Here is a 20,965-nt window from a genome sequence, read left to right as displayed (position 1 = left end):
AGGTATATGTGAGGGGGTGTGTGTGAGGGGGTGTGTGTGAGGGGGTATATGTGAGGGGGTGTGTGTGAGGAGGTATATGTGAGGGGGTGTGTGTGAGGAGGTATATGTGAGGGGGTGTGTGTGAGGAGGTATGTGTGAGGGGGGGTGTGTGAGGGGGTATATGTGAGGGGGTGTGTGTGAGGAGGTATATGTGAGGGGGTGTGTGTGAGGAGGTATATGTGAGGGGGTGTGTGTGAGGGGGTGTGTGTGAGGGGGTGTGTGTGAGGGGGTGTGTGTGAGGAGGTATGTGTGAGGGGGGTGTGTGAGGGGGTGTGTGTGAGGGGGTATATGTGAGGGGGTGTGTGTGAGGGGGTGTGTGTGAGGGGGTATATGTGAGGGGGTATATGTGAGGGGGTGTGTGTGAGGGGGTGTGTGTGAGGGGGTGTGTGTGAGGAGGTATATGTGAGGGGGTGTGTGTGAGGAGGTATATGTGAGGGGGTGTGTGTGAGGGGGTGTGTGTGAGGGGGTGTGTGTGAGGAGGTATATGTGAGGGGGTGTGTGTGAGGGGGTGTGTGTGAGGGGGTATATGTGAGGGTGTGTGTGTGTGAGGGGGTGTGTGTGAGGAGGTATATGTGAGGGGGTGTGTGTGAGGGGGTGTGTGTGAGGGTGTGTGTGTGAGGGGGTGTATGTGAGGGGGTGTGTGTGAGGAGGTGTGTGTGAGGAGGTAAATGTGAGGGTGTGTGTGTGAGGGGGTGTGTGTGAGGAGGTATATGTGAGGGTGTGTGTGTGAGGGGGTGTGTGTGAGGAGGTGTGTGTGAGGGGGTGTGTGTGAGGGGGTGTGTGTGAGGGGGTGTGTGTGAGGGGGTGTGTGTGAGGGTGTGTGTGTGAGGGGGTGTGTGTGAGGGGGTATATGTGAGGGGGTATATGTGAGAGTGTGTGTGTGAGGGGGTGTGTGTGAGGAGGTATATGTGAGGGGGTGTGTGTGAGGGGGTGTGTGTGAGGGGGTGTGTGTGAGGGGGTGTGTGTGAGGGGGTATATGTGAGGGGGTGTGTGTGAGGGGGTGTGTGTGAGGGGGTGTGTGTGAGGAGGTGTGTGTGAGGGGGTGTGTGTGAGGGGGTGTGGTCCAACCTTCTAATTGCGGGGTAAAGGGGAGGTAATTATCAGACGTTTTGCCAATTGTTCAAATCTTTATAATTCTAATCTACAATTACCAGGTAATATTATGGAAACAACACATGCTTTCTTACAGTCCAGTTTCACTTTAATTACTGAGTAAAAGCCAGGTAAAAATGTCTGTACTTATTGGGTAAATACTTAGGAAATAGAAATACTGGGCAAGTAACTACAAGGTAAGTACCTGGATTACCAGGTAAAACAGGGTAACTATCAGGTTAATTACAAGGTCATTAGAGTCATTTACAGCCCTCGGGGGTACATGCACCAATCCATTGATAATACATAAATCAATAATGAATGGGTAAATACCCGGTAGTTATCCATGAAATGTATAGTAAATACAAGGTAACTACATGGTCATTACTACCTCAAATATAGGTTATAATTTCCTGGTAGTTTGCAGAAAAATACTTAGTAATTACCTGGTACTTACTTAGAAATAATTCATGTAATTTCAGAGTAATTACATGGTAAATTGACTGGTAGTTACCAATATTAACCTAGTAAATACCTGTAGTTTCCCTCATAGTTCCCATCTAATGTCTTTGTAATTACCTAGTAATGTTTAGTTTAAACAATCAGGTATTTACCATGTAATTACATGGTAAATACACATGATTACATGGTACAAGAAAATACGTAATAATTACCTAGTAATTACTGTGTAAATTACCCGGTAGTTACCATGTAATTACCTTGTAAATAGAAGGTACTACTAGGTAATTGCACTATTACCTGGTTATTACTGTACTGTAAAAGAAAGGGTTACCGATTTTTCAACTTCAAATTGATGCTCTGGACTCCGACGCATCTCGCAGCGAGTTCTCATAGACAATGAATGGTAGACGGACGCCTGTGACACCCGTGACGCTTTCAGTGTGAATCCAGGGTCACCGGTTCCTTCGCGGTTCCTTCACGATTCCTTCACGGTTCCTTCACGGTTCCTTCACGGTTCCTTCACGGTTCCTTCACGGTTCCCTGTGTCTTGTGTGCAGGACCCGTCCTCGGAGGAGCGTTTCCACGTGGAGCTGCACTTCAGTCCAGGAGTTAAAGGCTGTGACGATGAAGACAACGTTCCTCTGGGCTTCGGGTTCCGGCCCGCCTCCTCAGAGGTCCGTTTCATTACCTGAACATTACATGAAGAGCAAGGAGGTTCTGGGGGTCTGAGGTTCTGGGGGTCTGAGGTTCTGAAGTTCTGGGGGGTCTGGGGTTTCTACCCGACAGTTTCCAGATCCCATCCATCCACTAACCTCCACGGTTCAGGTTGCAGAGGCAACAGACCTGAACCTGGAAAAGAGGATGGATGGATGGATGGATGGATGGATGGGTGGATGGATGGATGGATGGATGGATGGATGATGGATGGATGGATGGATTATAGGTGGATGGATGGATGGATGGATAAATGGATGGATGGATGGATGGATGATGGATGGATGGATGGATAGATAAATGGATGGATGGATGGATGGACAGATGGATAAATGGATGGATGGATGGATGGATGGATTATAGGTGGATGGATTTGTTGGGTCCCAAATCAACATAACATAAACAAGGAAAGACACAGAGGCTGTTAGAATGATTTTTAAGGCCTTCTGCAGAAGGAGCTTGCAGAGCAACATGGCCCTCTTGGATGCTCTCGACAATTGCTTGCTGGCTCCTCCTTTGCATCAGCTTTTATTGAGAAACTGTGACAGGAAAATGACCATATTCGGACTGTCAGTGAATAGACAGACAATGGACAATTGGAAGAAAACAGGAAACATATGGAGGTAACAGACATCGAGGTTTAAAAAGTCACACATGTGTCCGTTAAAGAGGTCAAAGATTGTGAAACAGACATCTTCAGCTTAAAGTCTTTAAAAGAACACAAAGGTCAAGGGGTCAAATGCCTTCCTGGACAAAAACAGGAACTTCATGTGGGTCTTTAACAGATGGTCCAGGCTAACAATGAGACAGTTGTGGGACAGTCGACCCCCCTGACAGAACTCAGGAAGGGCTGCCCTGTCATCTGTTTACATGTGATAGTTTCATGAGGACTAACTAGTTCAGAAGTTTGATTAACTTCACAGGTTTATAGATAGGTGGATGGATGGATGGCTCCACGATTGAAGGGTAAACGGTAGTTTGGTAGTTCGGGGAACAGGAGTAACCGGAGTGACCATAGTAACAGAGTAACGTAGTAACCATAGTAACAAAGTAACGTAGTAAACATAGTAACGGAGTAACGTAGTAAACATTGTAACGTAGTAACCATTGTAACGTAGTAACCATAGTAACGGAGTAACCATAGTAACGGAGTAAGTAGTAACCATAGTAACGTAGTAACCACAGTAACGGAGTAACGTAGTGACCATAGTAACGTAGTAACCATAGTAACGTAGTAACCATAGTAACGGAGTAATGTAGTGACCATAGTAACAGAGTAACGTAGTAACCATAGTAACGTAGTAACCATAGTAACGTAGTAACCATAGTAACGTAGTAACCATAGTAACGGAGTAACCACAGTAACGGAGTAACGTAGTGACCATAGTAACGTAGTAACCATAGTAACGTAGTAACCATAGTAACGGAGTAATGTAGTGACCATAGTAACAGAGTAACGTAGTAACCATAGTAACGTAGTAACCATAGTAACGTAGTAACCATAGTAACGTAGTAACCATAGTAACGTAGTAACCATAGTAACGGAGTAACGTAGTAACCATAGTAACATAATAACCATAGTAACGGAGTAACGTAGTAACCATAGTAACGGAGTAACGTAGTGACCATAGTAACGGACTAACGTAGTAACCATAGTAACGTAGTAACCATAGTAACGTAGTAACCATAGTAATGTAGTAACCATAGTAACGGAGTAACACTAGTAACGGAGTAACCATAGTAACGTAGTGACCATAGTAACGGAGTAACGTAGTAACCATAGTAATGTAGTAACCATAGTAACGGAGTAACACTAGTAACGGAGTAACCATAGTAACGTAGTGACCATAGTAACGGAGTAACGTAGTAACCATAGTAACGTAGTAACCATAGTAATGTAGTAACCATAGTAACGGAGTAACACTAGTAACGTAGTGACCATTGTAACGGAGTAACGTGGTGACCATAGTAATGGAGTAACGTAGTAACCATAGTAACGGGGTAACGTAGTAACAATAGTAACGTAGTAACGTAGTGACCATAGTAACGGGGTAACGTAGTAACGGAGTAACGGAGTAACCATAGTAACGGAGTAACGGGAGTAACCGGAGTAACCGTGGTAACGGTCGTGTCTCTCCACCAATCAGAACGAGGACAAGAAGCCCAACCAGGGCAGCCTGGAGGACCTGACCCGGGACCAGCGGGACCAGCCGGACACCCCGGACCAGCCGGACCAGGACCCGGCGCTGCCCGTCTCCGAGCCCTTCAGCGTCCCGCGCCGGTCCCCCATGGTCCGCAGCCGCAAGACCAGCTCCATGGAGGTACCGGACCCCCTCCCCGTGTTTTTCTGGTGGTCCGGGGGGTTCTGGGCCCCCCGGTCCGACCCGAGACCCTGAGACCCGGGTCGGTCTAGTGGCTCTGGGCCCCCCGAGCGACCCGGGACCCGGGTCAGTCTAGTGGCTCTGGGCCCCCCGGACTGACCCGGGACCCGAGACCCGGGTCGGTCGAGTGCAGGGGTCGGCAACCCGCGGCTCTGGAGCTCTCTAGCGCCGCCCTATTGGCTCCTGGAGCTTTTTCAAAAATGTTTGACCTTTTTTTTTTCTTTTTTTCTCTTTTTTTTTCCTTTTTTTCTTTTTTCTTTTTCTTTTTCTCTTCTTTTTTTTCTTTTTTCTTCCTTTTTTCTTTCCTTTTTAATCTCGACATTTCGACTTTTTTCACGAAATTCTGAATATTTCCTCGACTTTTTTCTCGAGATTTGACTTTTTTCTCGAAATTGTACTTCAACATTAATCTCGATATTTCAAATGTTTGTCTCAAAATTTTGACTTTTTTCTCAACATTTCGACTTTTTTCTCAACTGGTTTCCATGGTTACCCCCAGGTCCTCTCGGAGACCCCCCCAGGCAACACCTCCAAGGGCGGAGCCTCCCACCGGCTGTTCCAGTCCTGCTCACGGCAGTCCCCGGAGATCAAGCCTGCAGGTGGGCGGGGCTAGCGGGGTGGGGGCGGGGCCTGTGTTACCTCATGCTACTTCCAGCCGTCCTCACTGCTCATCACCCCTTCCCCCGGTCACATGACATCCAGCAGAACCAGAATCCCAACTAGGCAGGCCAGAGGTCGGGGGGGGGGAGGGCGGTGCCGGGGCTTGTGGGTAAAACACGCCGGCGGTGTTTACACAACAGCAGCTGGAGGATCAGCTGCACCTACGGGTGCAGGAGTCTCAACCCCCGGGTTCCGGGTCCAGCCTACCCCCCCCAGTCTTCCTCTGTCCCTGGAGGACTCTGGTCTACAGAGGACTCCATGGACAGCATCATGAGTCTCTTCATCAAACACTGATTTAAAAGTGTCATGTGACCCATCAGTTAGCCACGCCCCCCTGTGCAGCCATTGTCCAGCACAGGGGTGGAGGGGTGGTGGTCTGGACCTGGACCTGGACCTGGACCTGGACCCGGACCAGGACCTGGGGGGACCATGGAGTCCTCTGTACACCAGAGTCCTCCAGGGATCCACAACGCCGACCCGGTGCAGCTGCCGGGGGTCGGACACCGGGTCGCCAGGTTCTGTTTTTAGAACAAAGGAACGGCTTGTTGACAACAGGAGCGGAATTTAGGACCCCGTCCCCCCAGCAGACCCCCCCCCCACACAGGACCACCATCGGGGGGGTTATAACCCAACGCCAAGGACGAAAGACAGCAGTGGTCTTTTACAGGAGCAGCACATCAAGAATCAGAATCTGATGCACCTTTATTGTCACTGGGCCGGCGTCCCAGCACCGTGAAATTTGGACCAGTACAACCCATCAAGACAACAGACAAAACAATAACAACATGAGACATGAGTCAACTGGCGCTTAAATCAGATCAGAGAAAGAATGACACTGGGGACAGGGGAGGGAAAAAAAGGCATCTATCTTCACACTGTGTATAAATACACAGTGTGAAAGTGCAAAAAAAACCACCTCAGCACGGAAAGCAACATAACAATTTAACATCACAAGACTTGCACATGTGTGTGTGGCGGGGGGGTGGATCTAGGGGCGGGGGGGATCCCGGCACAGTACCCCAAGTGAGCACCGCAGCCAGTGGCGCGGCTCTCAAACCTGTTGACTGTGTTGGGGGGGTTGGATAAGAGGGGGGGCCGAGGAAGGCGTTGAGTTGAGGGAGGTGTTGTTATCAGTAAGTGTATGTGAAGCAATGAGTCCGTGAACATCGCCCAGAGCTGCTCTCAGCCAATGTCCTTGATGTTATCAGACGGCTCGGTCAGTTCTGAAACAGGTCCACAGATGTTCCTTGGAAGGGAGGGTTAGTGGGGGCGGAGCCACTTGCTTACATTCCACCAGGGAGATTGTGACCAGATCGATCGGCCAAAAACCGCCCAGTCAAGGCCAGATTATAGAATCAACAATTATATTGCAAAAACAGGCAGCCTCAGTAATTTTCCGTCTGCCTTCAGTCTCTGGTTCATCAATGGCGACTCCAATCAGACAAATTTGTGATCAATTTCCGCCAAGCCGAGCTTCCAACTTCTCCAAGGTCTTATCCATCTTGCCAATGAGCTCAAAGACCGCCGTCAGCCTGCGATTCTGTTCAAGAATCACATCCAGCTTACGGCTTTGCTCCCCCAACGTTAAAGTCTGAGTGTTGATCGCATTGCTTGATCCTTCAGCCACGTCCGGCAGCTCTGAAAGAGCCAGAACAGCTGTCGACGACTTACGCGTTTGTCGGTAGACCAGGAATCCCCCCCCCTCCTATCAAGAGGATAATCAAGAGAAATCCTGCTATCATAAATCCAATTATGAAGCATCTTCAACGTCCTCGACAGACAGGATCGCCAAGCACAAAGGCTTCCAGTATTTGTAGGAATCCATTGTGTATCCAGCAAAAAATGTCCCATCGGGGCAGGAGGGCTCCCTTACCCCCTGACTTCTTGTCGCAAAAATTTGGTCAATTGTGCTGAGAGACCAGTTAATCAATTCCATGATTGTAGAGTTTGGGAGGAGTGAAAAGGAGAGACTCTGAAGACGAGACAACAAAAGCAGCAGCAGGGCAGACAGATAAGGGGGAGGAGCAGAAAAAGCGTCCGCCTTCGTCGAGAACCGGAAGAAGAAGGCCGGGTCCAGATCCAGACCTGCAGACCTGTGGGTCCGGATCCTGGTCCAGGTCCAGTCCAGGTCCGGTCCAGGATCCGGTCCAGGTCCAGGTCCAGGTCCTGGTTCCTCCTGCATGGCGGCATGGTGTTTCAGCAGTTACTCAGGAACTAATGCATGGTGTGCTAGTGACGTGACTCCACCCCCTCCCCCTGGCCCCTCCCCCTCCAGGCTGGCTCCGCCCCGGCCTGTTCGGCTCCGCCCCCCTGGGCGTGTCCCCGGGCGTGTCCTCTAGCGCCCCCAACCTGCGGGACGTGGTCCAGCAGCAGCTGGTCCAGCAGCAGCTGCAGCGCCGCCAGCGGCCGCCGCTGTCGCCCGGCAGCCTGCCCTGCAAGATGGGCATGTTCGGTAGGTGAGGGGGCGGGGCCTATCCGAGGGGGGCGGGGCCTCTCTGCCCCGGGGGCGGGGCTTCCCTTCCTCCTTCGGGCTCCTCGTGTCCTCTCTCTCTTGTTCCTACTTCTCTGACTGGTTCTCTGATTGGCCCAGGCCTGTGTGAGGCCCCGTTTCCACGGAGCAAAAATGCTGGTGTTTTCATGCGTTTTGGCCGTTCATTTACACGAAAACGAAGCTCAAAGTCTCCAAAACCCATCATTTCTGAAAACTCCGGCCAAAGATGGAACCGTACGTAGGAACCGTATGTCGGAACTGTGCGTAGGAGCCGTGCGTAGGAGCCGTGCGTAGGAACCGTGCGTAGGAACCGTGCGTAGGAACCGTGCGTAGGAAACGTACGTAGGAACCGTACGTAGGAACCGTACGTAGGAACCGTACGTCGGAACTGTACGTAGGAGCTGCCCAGAAGCTTAATTCCCCCGTTTCCACGTAGCAAAAACGGTGGTGTTTTCATGCGTTTTGGCCATTCGTTTACACGAAAACGAAGCTCAAAGTCTCCAAAAACCATAATTTCCGAAAACTCCGGCCAAAGATGGAACCGTTCCTAGGAACCGTACGTAGGAACCGTACGTCGGAAAAAGTTGAAATTTTGAGAAATGCAGAGAAAAAAGTCGAAATTTTTTGAGAAAAAAGTTGAAATTTTGTGGAAAAAGTTGAAATGTCAAGAAAAAAGTCGAAATGTCGAGAAAAAAGTCGAAATGTCGAGAAAAAAGTCGAAATGTCGAGAAAATGGTTGAAATTTTGAGAATAGTCAAAATTTTGAGAAAAAAGTTGAGAAAAAAGTCTAAATTTTGAGAAAAAAGTTGAGAAAAAAGTCGTAATTTTGAGAAAAAAGTCGGGAAAAAAGTCGAAATTTTGAGAAAAAAAGAAAATAAGACTTTATGCTTCTCGTTACACTGCCCCCTGTAGGTTTGGCTGCTCATAGCACCTTAACAGCGTATTTATATGATGGTATTTTTCAAAGCGTAGAGGGGGAAAAATCTGTTTTTGTAAATACCCGGCTCTGTGGAAACGTGGCCTGAGTGGGCGGGGCCTGAGTGGGCGGGGCCGGGCCGGCAGCCGTGATTGGCTGATCCGTGATGATTCATCCACACTCCTCCTCTCAGCATGATCACATATGGGTTGGGGGTTGGGGGCGTGGCTGGGGGCGTGGCCGGGTTCTGCATGCCCCCCGTCGCCCTCCGAGCGTCGATTGATCCGCAATCGAGGAGTTTCTGTGGCTGGAAAACGTTTTTTAAACAAAATCTGCTGTTCCCTTTTTTCTGTAGTCGGATGACGTCAGAGATCTGATGAAGTTTAAACAAATACCATGTTACAGGAACAAAATATCACTTAAATAACTTGAATAAAAACATGTTTCACAAAACTTCCAAATGGAAAAACCTAAGTAACCCCGTCCTGCTGCAGCTGGTGCTGATCCTCGTCATCATTATTGATCAGCTGATCAATAATGATCAGGATTCCTGGTTTTCCCCAAATGTTTTTATTTAGTTATTTAAATAATTAAACCCAGCTGGTTCTGGTACTGTTCTGGTCTGAACGGGCCAGGATGCAGGAGCTCTGTTCCTCCAGCAGGGGGCACTGCAGGTCTCGATCATGATGGAGATCAACTATAACATTTGAAAAATCATGACTTGTACAACTACTACTACTACTAATAAAAAATAAATACATAATAATAATAATGATAGTATTAATAATATTAATAATAGTAATAACGATAGTAGTAATAATAATAACAGTAATAATAATTGTAATAGTAAGATTAATAATGATAATAGTAATAATGATAAAAGTATTAATGATAGTAACAATGTTAGTAGTAATAATCATAATAATAATAACAATAGTAATAATAATAAAAATAGTAATAACGCTAGTAATGACAATCATAATAATTGTTATGGTGATAATGATAATAATAATAATAATAATGATGATATGAGTAATAGTTATACCGATAGTACTTCTAATAACAATAATAACAATTTTAATGATAATAATAATAATAATAATAATAATAATAATAATAATAATAATAATAATAATAGGTTAATATATATTCTAATATTTACGGCTTGTCTCTCTGTCTGTTAACGATGTTATTGATGATCATAATAATATATATATATATATATATATATATATATATAATCTAATTATAAGAGGTTAATAGTGAGGTAACGAAATCCATCCGATGTTAATTATGGTAATATGAAGGTTAACAATGTTAACAATATCAATAACCATTTTATTGATAAGAGATTATTATTAGTAACGATATAAATAACCATTTTATTGATAAGAGATTATTACTAATAACAATATAAATAACAATGTTATTGATAAGAGGTAAATAATAACGCTAAAAGTAACGATGTTGATAATAACGAGGTTATTAACGATGTTAATTCAACCTGATCTCACAAAAATCCGTGAAATGCCCACGACCTCTCACCATTATTTTCCGTGGCACCAACACGGAAAGTGGTATGATTACGTGTGAGCACCACGGATATAGTACCATGCAAAGTCAATGGGATCCGTTGTCGTGATATATACACGGATTATTACATTATTATTATGTATATATTATTCTTTGTTATAGTGGCTAAATTATGCGTTTTTGTCGCGCAAGGTACTGTTTGTTACTGTCAGTTTGTAAAAGGACGTTTTTAACGCTGTTTTAGCAGTGTTTTAATGAGGTTTTAATGGGAGCAACAAGGATATAGTACTATGCAAAGCAAGCTGATCTCACAAAAATCCGTGAAATGCCCACAACCTATTTTCCGTGGTACCAACACGGAAAGTGGTATAATTCCGTGTGACCACCACGGATATAGTACCATGCAAAGTCAATGGGATCCATGGTTGTGATATATACACGGATTATGACATTATTTATATATTATTATTTGTTGTAGTGGCTAAATTATGCGTTTTTGTCGCGCAAGGTACTGATTTTTACTGTCAGTTTGTAAAAGCATGTTTTTAACGCTGTTTTAGCAGTGTTATAATGAGGTTTTAATGGGAACACCACGGATATTGTACTATGCGAAGTCAATGGGATCCGTGGTCGTGATATATACACGGATTATGACATTATTATTATTTACATATTATTCTTTGTTATGGTGGATTAATTATGAGTTTTTGTCGCGCAAGATACTGTTTGTTACTGTCAGTTTGTAAAAACATGTTTTTAACGCTGTTTTAGCAGTGTTTTATTGAGGTTTTAATGGGAGCACCACGGATATAGTACTATGCAAAGTCAATGGGATCCGTCACCCGATTTGACTGCTGTCATACCATTGAATAAAGGACAAAACGATAACAATCATCCCATAGATATTGGCCAGTAGGACCCTACTCTACCTACTAGTAGGCGCAGGAGGCTGTTATCGCCCCTGTCTATGGCTAACCCTGTGTTATTAATGCTTAATAGTGTTATTTCAGCTTCTTAGCTCAAAGCGTTAGTGAACTATGCAAAAAAAGACACAAAATAGTCTTCGCAGGCCGAAAAGCAACAAACGCGATGACCTTTGACACTTCCGAAGGTCACACAGATCTGAAGCTCCGCACAGTGGATGAAAGTCACCTCCTGATACAGAGTCCAGAATTTCAGCCTCCTAGCTCAAAGCGTTAGTGAACTGTGCAAGAATAAACACGAAATAGGCCTCATAACAATACATAACAAACCTCCTGTGCCTACTGAGCATTAATAACATGTCATAATCGAAGGAGAACTAATTAAACGGATGTCCTTAACATGAACCTATTGTATTATTGAATTATCAAGGACACTTTCGTGTTTTTGTGTTTAGAAATGTTAAAAATATTCAAAGAAAACCATAACACAATGAGGAAAATACCGTGGCGAACAAGTCGTGCCCAGAGCGTGTCTCGAACCACAGTCTCCCAGACCACAGTCAATTGCGCTAACAAGTCAGCCAAATGCTGATGTGTTGCCCAGGCGGGCAAGGCCTTATCTATCTGTGGTCGTTACACTATGTTCCAAAAAGTATTGTTTTTAATGTACAAGATCTGGCATTTTACGTTGAATTCTATTGTTCAGGTTTTAAAATTCTAGCTAAATGCATAAAAAAGGGAGGTGAGGTGTGAGCTTCATAACAAAACTTCTGTGCCTACTGAGCATTAATAACATGGGGTTAGCCATAGAAAGGGGCGATAATGAGGTGTGAGCTCCATAGCAAGCATTAATAACATGGGGTTAGCCATAGAAAGGGGCGATAACAGTCTCCTGCGCCTACTAGTAGGTAGAGTAGGGCCCTACTGGCCCATATCTATGGGATGATTGTTATCGTTTTGTCCTTTATTCAATGGTATGGCAGCAGTCAAATCGGGTGACGGATCCCATTGACTTTGCATAGTACTATATCCATGGTGCTCCCATTAAAACTTCAATAAAACACTGCTAAAACAGCGTTAAAAACATGGTCATACAAACTGACAGTAACAAACAGTACCTTGCGCGACAAAATTGCATAATTTAGCCAAAATAACAAAGAATAATATATAAATAATAATAATGTCATAATCCGGTATATATCACGACCACGGATCCCATTGACTTTGCATAGTACAATATCCGTGGTGCTCCCATTAAAACCTCAATAAAACACTGCTCAAACAGCGTTAAAAACATGTTTTTACAAATTGACAGTAACAAACAGTACCTTGCGCGACAAAAACGCATAATTTAGCCACTATAACAAAGAATAATATATAAATAATAATAATGTCATAATCCGTGTATATATCACGACCACGGATCCCATTGACTTTGCATGGTACAATATCCGTGGTGCTCACACGTAATTATACCACTTTCCGTGTTGGTACCACGGAAAATAGTGGTGAGAGGTCGTGGGCATTTCACGGATTTTTGTGAGATCAGGTTGCATTAATTACACCATGTTATTGATTATGGCAATAAGAGGTTAATAACAATATCAATAACGATATTGATGATGGTAATACGGAGGTTAACGAAATCAATAAAGGTGTTATTGATAAGAGGTAAATAATAACGATATCAATAACAATGTTATTGGTAAGAGGTTAATAACGAGGTTAACAATATCAATCACGATGTTATTGATGTTGACATTGATGATAAAAGGTTAATAATAATGATTACACCAATAGCAATGTTATTGATTATGGTAATAAGAGGTTAATAACAATATCAATAACGATATTGATGATGGTAATAACGATGTTAAAGATATCAATAAAGGTGTTATTGATATGTGATTAATAATAACAATATCAATAACAATGTTATAGATGAGGATGATAATAAAAGGTTAATAATAATCTTAATTACACCAATAGCAATATTATTGATTATGGTAATACAGAGGTTAATAACGATGTTAATAACGATGTTAACGCTATCAATAAAGGTGTTATTGATAAGAGGTTAATAATGATAATGATATCAATAAAGGTGTTATTAATGATGACAAGACATTAATAACGAGGTTAATAACGAGGTTAACGATATCAATAAAGGTGTTATCGATGATGGTAATAAGATGTTAATAACAGGTTTATAACAAGGTTAACGATATCAATAAAGGTGTTATCGATGATGGTAATAAGATGTTAATAACAGGTTTATAACGAGGTTAACGAGGACGGCCCCCAGGATGATGAAACGGGTTTCCCAGAAACGGATCAATGATTCATTAACCTGATTCTCTGTCCTGATCAATGCAGTCGTGACTCTTTGTTTCCTCCTGTTTTCTCTCTTTTCCCCTGGTTTTTGCCGCCGGTTTTTGCGGCCGGCCGGCGGGAGACCGGCGGCTCCAGTTTTAACCCCGTTGCCTCTCTTATCTCCTCAGAGCTGTTCTCTATGCCGGCAGTAAAGAGATTTTCTGTGTCGTTTGCCAGGCATCCGACCAACGGTACGTTCCCTGGACGTCCGGGGCCTCCCCGTTAATCTGCATGAGCTCCCGGGAACCTAATCCGGGAACCCAATCCTGTGTTTTCTGATTTTTGGGGGTCTTGACGTTTGACTGCGTGGAAATGACACGAAAGGGGCTCCTGGTTTTGGTCCGGCGTGTCGGTGTGGTTGCTCGCGCTAACACCACTGCACAGCTTCACTCTCACCGAGGGAATAAATCTCTGCGGAAACCAGGGGTCGGCAACCCGACATGTTGTGTTTTGGATTAAAAACACAAAAAACAAATATGTCTGGAGCCGCAAAAAATTAAAATTCTTGTATCAGCCTTAGAATGAAGAAACACATGCTGCATGTTTTTATATTCGTTAGAACAGGATCCTCAGCTGCAAATGTAGCTGCTAATGTCTTTCCACGTGACTCTTTTGTCACGCAAATCTATGGAAGAGTATTAGGGCCAGGCAGGAGAAAATTGATATAATATTTTAGAGGAGGAAGATTTTTTTTTCATTTTGCACTTCGAGAAAAAAGTCGAAATGTTGAGAAAAAAGTCAAATTTTTTTTAAAAATGTTGAAATGTTGAGAAAAAAGTCAAGATTTCGAGAAAAAAGTTAAAATGTTGAGAAAAAAGTTGAAATGTTGAAGTACAATTTCGAGAAAAAAGTCAAAATTTCGAGAAAAAAAGTTTAAATTTTGAGAAAAAGTTGAAATGTCGAGAGAAAAAAGTCGAAATGTTGAGAAAAAAGTCAAATTTTTTTGAAAAAAGTTGAAATGTTGAGAAAAAACACAAAATGTTGAGAAAAAAGTTGAAATGTTGAGGAAAAAGTTGAAATGTCGGGAGAAAAAAGTCTAAATGTTGAGAAAAAAGTCAAAAAAAATTGAAAAAAGTTGAAATTTTGAAAGTCGAAATGTCAAGAAAAAAGGCGAAGTTTCGACTTTATTCTTGAAATTGTATTTCAACATTAATCTCGACATTTCGACTATTTTCTCGACATTTTGACTTTTTTCTCGAAGTGCATAATGAACAAAAAATCTGCCTCTCTCAAATATTTTTTCTCCTGCATGGCCCTGATACTCTTCCATACAAATCTTCGTTAACAGAAATATTGAAATGTAATATTTATTCTACACATTTTTACAGCATTGGAAAACGTTAAAGATGTTTGTGTCATGTTTTCCCACAGAAACCATATTAACACACACAAAAAATATTTCCCTCCCCATCGATTTACGTTTTCAAACATTTTTGAAAAAGCTCGTGGGAGCCACTAGGGCGGCGCTAAAGAGCCGCGGGTTGCCGAGCCCTGGCATAACCGATCCGAAACACAATCAGTCCTCGCTGCACTTCCTGGTGGTTTATCAGTCACATCTCGGGTTCTGAAGCCGATTCAGCTGTTAAAGGGTCTGTTTCCCCCTGACCAGGTCCTGGTCCTGGTCCTGGTCCGGGTCCGGTTCCAGGTCCTGGACCGGGTCTGTTTCCCCCCGACCACCACCTCACCCCAATGCATGCTGGGTAACCCGGCGACTCCCAGTCGATCCCAGGTGTTTAAACGAGCAGCTCTCGTGGTTTGACGTCGTCCTTGAGTGACAGGAGCGTTTCTGTACATGTGGAGCTCCACAAGGCTCCGTGTTCGGCTCCCCGTTAGTTTTCAATGTGGTCCATTTTTAAGAAGCTTGATACATTAGGGAAACGGTCGTCATACGTTTTTTCATTTTAGTTGGGAAATGAATACTGAGAAAATTCGTTTTTTTTTTAAATTGTCTTACTTTTGGTTTTATTTTTAAAACACAAATTAAACTCCAGATTCAGAGAAACTTTATTCATCCCCGAGGGGCAATTCAGGACAACTAAGCAGCAATACAAGTACAGTAAATCCGCTCAGCGGCCGGTCGACCACAACGAGCAGCGACCTGAAACCGGAACAAAGCAGAGAAAGGATGACGTTGGGGGTGGGGGGGGGAGGGAGGGGAGGGAGGAGGGAAAAAAAGGCATCTTCACACTGTGTATATACACAGTGAGAAAGTGCAAAAAAACACCTCAGCACAGAAAGCACATGACAAATTTACATCAACTTCACAAGACTTATAGCCAGGAAGGCGTTGAGAATAGGGAGGTGTGGTTATCAGTAAGTGTGTGTAGCGGTGAGTCCATGAACTTCGCTCAGAGCTGCTCTCAGCCAGTGTCCTTGATGTTATCAGGCGGCTCGGTCAGTTCTGAAAACAGGTCCGCAGATGTTCTGGAGAGGGGAGGGTTAGTGGGGGCAGAGTCACCTTGTTTACATTCCACCAGGGAGATTGTGACTGGAGCGGTCGGCCAAAACCACCCTGTCAAGGCCAGATTATAGAATCAACAATTGTATTAAAGAACAGGCAGATCCAAGTAATTTTCCGTCTGCCTTAAGTCTCTGGATCATCCATGGCGACTCCAATCAGACGAATTTGTGATCAATTCCCGCCAAGCCGAGCTTCCAACTTCTCCAAGGTCTTATCCATCTTGCCAATGAGCTCAAAGACGCCGCCAGCCTGCGATTCTGTTCAAGAATCGCAGCCAGCTTACGGCTTTGCTCCCCCAACGTTAAAGTCAGAGTGTTAGTCGCAGAGCTTATCGCTTCAGCCACGTCCGGCAGCTCAGAAATAAACATATTTACAGTCTGGAACTAGACCAGTTTTTGGTTTCCGTGGTTACGGTTCACATCCATGACGACTATTCGGGGGAGTTTTAAGAACTTTATCAGGTTGATGTCTTGAATGTGTAATTAGCGATGCTAACGTCCTGGTTGGGCGCCGAGATCCGAGACGCGTAAAAACCAGATACTGCAGAAGTTGGCGGGTCGGCGTTGATGTGGGCGTGTCCTGGGGAGAGCTGTGGATGACATCACAGGGGGCGTGGCCCGGGGGCGGGAGAGAGGAGGCTGGATGACATCACAGGGGGCGTGGCCAGCGCTCCTACAGCTCCGGTCGACCAATAGGAGCGGCCAGATCTGGTTGTGCATGCGGTTGGAGTGTGATCACCTGCATGAGGAAGCCGTGCACCGGTCCAGACCCGGTCCAGGTCCTGGTCCTGGTCCTGGTCCAGGTCCAGACCCGGTCCTGATCCAGGTTCTGTGTCCAGGGTTCGAGGGCTGCTCCATGGTTCCGTCCATCCACCCGCTGGAGACGCTGCACAACTCCCTGTCCCTGAAGCAGGTGGAGGAGTTCCTGAGCCGGGCCTGCGAGGGCAGCGGAGACGCCCACGCCAAGACCATGAAGGGTGAGTCCTGGTCCTGGTCCGGGTCCGGGTCCTGGTCCTGGTCCGGGTCCTGGTCCTGGTCCGGGTCCTGGTCCTGGTCCTGGTCCAGGTCTGTTCCACGATCTGGCCCTTGATATTATGGAGATGGAAAAACGTTTACAAACCTGATAAATCTGCTGTTTGAACCACAAATCCTGATCAAAATACCTCCAAGGTAAGGCTGGGCGATATATCGAGATTTTAATATATATCGATATGTTTTCAAACGCGATATGGTACGAGACAATATCGTTTATATCGATTATTAAAAAAAAATAAATTCAAAATGGTAAAAAAAATAAAATAAATTCAAAATGGTAAAAAAAAAAAAAAAATGTCGTCTCTCTTTTGTCTGAGACAATATCGTTTATATCGATTATTTTTAAAAAAAAATTTAAAAAAAATAAAATGGTAAAAAAAAAAAAAAAATCAAAATCGTAAAAAAAAAATAATAATTTTTATGATTTTGATATAGCTTATTTTGTGACAAATTGACTTGAATGTTTTATTTGAGATTTGCACAAATGTTTTGTTATTTGCACAACTGTCAACCTCAGTGGAAAAGTGCCTGTTACTGTCTACATTGTATTAATTACAGTGTATTTTAATTTAATTGTTATGCAGGAAAGGGATATTTGTTTTATTTTATTCAAGAAGCATTTTTATTCTATATATGCAGGCAGTTTATTTTTATTTCATTTGTTTTATACATGTTGATATTGTGCAGACCTCTGTTAATAAAGGAACCTGTGACATTTGGCACGAGGCTTTGTATTAAAACTGACTGTTAGCATATCTGTTAGCTTCTCTGTTAGCCTCTCTGTTAGCATCTCTGTTAGCTTCATTTTTTTCTGAGGCAAACCCTTAAAAAAACAGTCAGTTTTAATACAAAGCCTCGTGCCAAATGTCACACAGGTTCCTTTATTAACAGAGGTCTGCACAATATCAACATGTATAAAACACATGAAATACAAATAAACTGCCTGCATATATAGAATAAAAATGCTTCTTGAATAAAATAAAACAAATATCCCTTTCCTGCATAACAATTAAATTAAAATACACTGTAATTAATACAATGTAGACAGTAACAGGCAGACTTTTCCACTGAGGTTGACAGTTGTGCAAATAACAAAACATTTGTGCAAATCTCAAATAAAACATTCAAGTCAATTTGTCACAAAATAAGCTATATCAAAATCATAAAAAAAAAAAAAAAAATTTAATAATCGATATTGTCTCGTACCATATCGCGTTTGAAAATATATCGATATATATTAAAATCTCGATATATCGCCCAGCCCTACGCTGATTAATTAGAATCAGGTTTGTTAAAGTAGGGAAACATCTAAAACCTGCAGGGACACCGGCGCTCGAGGACCTAATTCTAATTCTTTTTTTTTTTACTTTTGTTATCTAATCCAATATCAGTTTAGTTAATTTTAAAGGAAATATGCACTTTGTTTACACTCTAATTATGTAAAATAAATTTTGTTCAGGATCTTTTCTTGAAATTTCTCGGGTTTTTTTCAAATTATCTAAGATTCTTTTAATATCATTTTACAAAGCAAAACAGAAACAAGTATGTTTTTTTTTTATATTTCGCTTTTTTATAGGAAGTTTAATTAAAAGCTAAATCTTTCTTATTACATCCGAGAGTGTTTCTTTGTGATTTAGAGATTTTTCCAGTACAATTAAGTGTATTTATTTTCAAAAATTGGCGCGGATATTTACGCCAGTGTGCAGAAAAAGTCACCACTTCTCGTTTTACTTTGTCACTATCCTCGTATTCAAAACTGAAATTCTCTGAATAAATATCTTCTATCGTCTTTTTTAGCAGTGATATTTTTCCTGCGAAAATATATAATAGTAGTCAGTTAATAAAAATAAATGACCGTCTACAAAGAAATAAAATCAGCAAATGCATTCTAGAAAACTAAAAAAAGGTTGAAAACTGCTTTATTTGTGGAATAACGATGGATTTGTAGAAGAAATATATTATCGGATATGCTGCGATTCATGGCAATTATTTATCCCTTCCTTTTTAGTAAATTAAAATTTATTTTTTTTGCGTTGGAAACCTCTCTCGGGCCGCATGAAAATCTCTCTCGGGCCGCACATTTGACACCCCTGCCATAGACCCTAGAACTGGACCCTGAGGGACTCCGTGAGGTCTGGTTTCGGGGTCTGGTTCCGGGGCTGATCTGGATCTACTTCTCTGTTGCAGCTCTGTCGGGTTTGTTCGACTCCCAGAGCAACACGTCTCTCTACAGCCTCCAGCAGCCGCTCTGGTCCTCCCGGTCCGGGTCCGAGGCGTCGCTGCAGCCGCCGGGCCAGCCGCTGTGGCGTAAGTGTTTCCCTCAGTCCCGTCTCTAAATAATGAACTTTGTTCAACAGTTCTTGGTTTTTTTCTATTGACCAGAGGTTTTCTTTGCTATTGAACCAAAGATGACCTGCGGGTCTGGATCTGGACCTGCGGGTCTGGATCTGGACCGGCGGGTCTGGATCTGGACCTTTGGGTCTTCCCCTAGACCAGGGGTCGGCAACCCGCGGCTTTAGAGCCGCATGCGGCTCTTTAGCGCCGCCCTAGTGGCTCCTGGAGCTTTTTCAAAAATGTTTGAACTTTCTTTTCCTTTTTTTTTCTTTTTTTCTTCTTTTTTTTTTTTTTTTCTCGACATTTCGACTTTTTTCAAAAAGTGCATAATGAAAAAAAAAAATATCCCCCAGTTATAACTAATATAGAAACATGCAGCATGTGTTTCCTTCATTCTAAGGCTGATACAAGACTTTTAATTTTTTGCGGCTCCAGACATTTGTTTTTTGTGTTTTTGGTCCAATATGGATCTAAAACATTTTGGGTTGCCGACCCCTGGTCTAGACCTCCCTGACCCGTGTGTCCCCCCTCAGACGGCAGCATCCCCTCCAGCGCCGTCTCCAGCGCCGGTCCCTCGTCCCCGACCACCGACACGTCCGCCATGAACTTCAGCTTCAGTGAGTGACGGAGACCGGGACCGGGACCGGGACCGGGACCAGCACCAGCACCAGAGACCGGTTCTCCTGCTGACCCCCCTGCTGGTCCCTGAGGACATCTCATCTCTAAAACTTGAAGTGAATAAACGAGCTGAACATTTATTTAGTTCTGGAATGTTCTGGTGTAGAATGGTTTTCATCTGCTGTGGTTCTGGTTCTGGTTCTGGTTCTGGTTCCGACCCGCCGGCTGCCTGGGGACCACGGTCGCCGTGGAAACGGGTCCAACTGCTGTTTTTTTTCCTGCTGAGTCAGAAGTTCGTCTGATCCGTTTCATTTGTGCTGAAATATTGGACTTGAACCTGAATCCGGTTCAACCTGGACCCCCCAGGATCCAGGGAGAACCGGGCTCTGGTTCTCTCTGGACCCCCAGGACCCGGGGAGAACCGGGCTCTGGTTCTCTCTGGACCCCCCAGGACCAGGGAGAACCGGGCTTGGGTTCTCTCTGGACCCCCCAGGACCAGAGAGAACTGGGCTCTGGTTCTCTCTGGACCCCCCAGGACCAGGGAGAACCGGGCTCTGGTTCTGATGGACCTTGTGCTGGTTTTGTTGATAAATACTGGAGAAAATGCTGTTGAAAGTTGCCAAAGTTTTAAATAATAAATCAAATGTGTGTCTCAAACCTTGTGACGTCGTCTTCTTTAAACTTTTCAAACGACTTGTGCGTCTGGTTGGAACCCGGTGTGGCGAGTGCTGACAGGAATCAGCAGGAGAGACCACGTCTCTCCAGTGTTAGCGTCGCTCCATTGGTTACCTGTAAAATTCAGAATCCAATTTAAAATTGTATTACTTGCATATAAAGCCCAAAACGGCTTAGCTCCGCATTATTTACAAGACCTGATAGTGCCTTATGTTCCTGGCAGAGCTCTCCGCTCCCAGAGTGCAGGTTTACTCGTAGT

At 43.9% G+C, this 20,965-nt stretch overlaps 1 protein-coding gene across 12 annotated transcripts in view; it reads left to right on the top strand.

Moving 5' to 3' along the window:
- The window catches only part of LOC133443663 (inositol hexakisphosphate and diphosphoinositol-pentakisphosphate kinase 2-like), a 70,450-nt gene extending 50,353 nt beyond the window's left edge, over positions 1-20,097 (top strand). For 9 of the 12 annotated variants that reach the window (XM_061720788.1, XM_061720787.1, XM_061720782.1 and 6 more), the window contains 8 exons: positions 2,151-2,267; positions 4,455-4,628; positions 5,188-5,287; positions 7,624-7,800; positions 13,713-13,775; positions 16,884-17,021; positions 19,267-19,386; positions 19,947-20,097. In XM_061720788.1, the coding sequence (XP_061576772.1) occupies positions 2,151-2,267; positions 4,455-4,628; positions 5,188-5,287; positions 7,624-7,800; positions 13,713-13,775; positions 16,884-17,021; positions 19,267-19,386; positions 19,947-20,038 (981 nt within the window). In that variant the 3' untranslated portion in view covers positions 20,039-20,097. The remainder of the gene's footprint in view (positions 1-2,150; positions 2,268-4,454; positions 4,629-5,187; positions 5,288-7,623; positions 7,801-13,712; positions 13,776-16,883; positions 17,022-19,266; positions 19,387-19,946) is intronic. The other 3 variants (XM_061720789.1, XM_061720786.1, XM_061720790.1) reach the window with 3 other exon arrangements.
- Positions 20,098-20,965: the final 868 nt, after the last annotated feature.

Source organism: Cololabis saira, chromosome 5 (assembly GCF_033807715.1).
Source record: "Cololabis saira isolate AMF1-May2022 chromosome 5, fColSai1.1, whole genome shotgun sequence".
Taxonomy (NCBI): Eukaryota; Metazoa; Chordata; class Actinopteri; order Beloniformes; family Belonidae; genus Cololabis; species Cololabis saira.
Note: the sequence above shows the minus strand (reverse complement) of the source record. Positions and strands in the feature narration are given on the sequence as shown.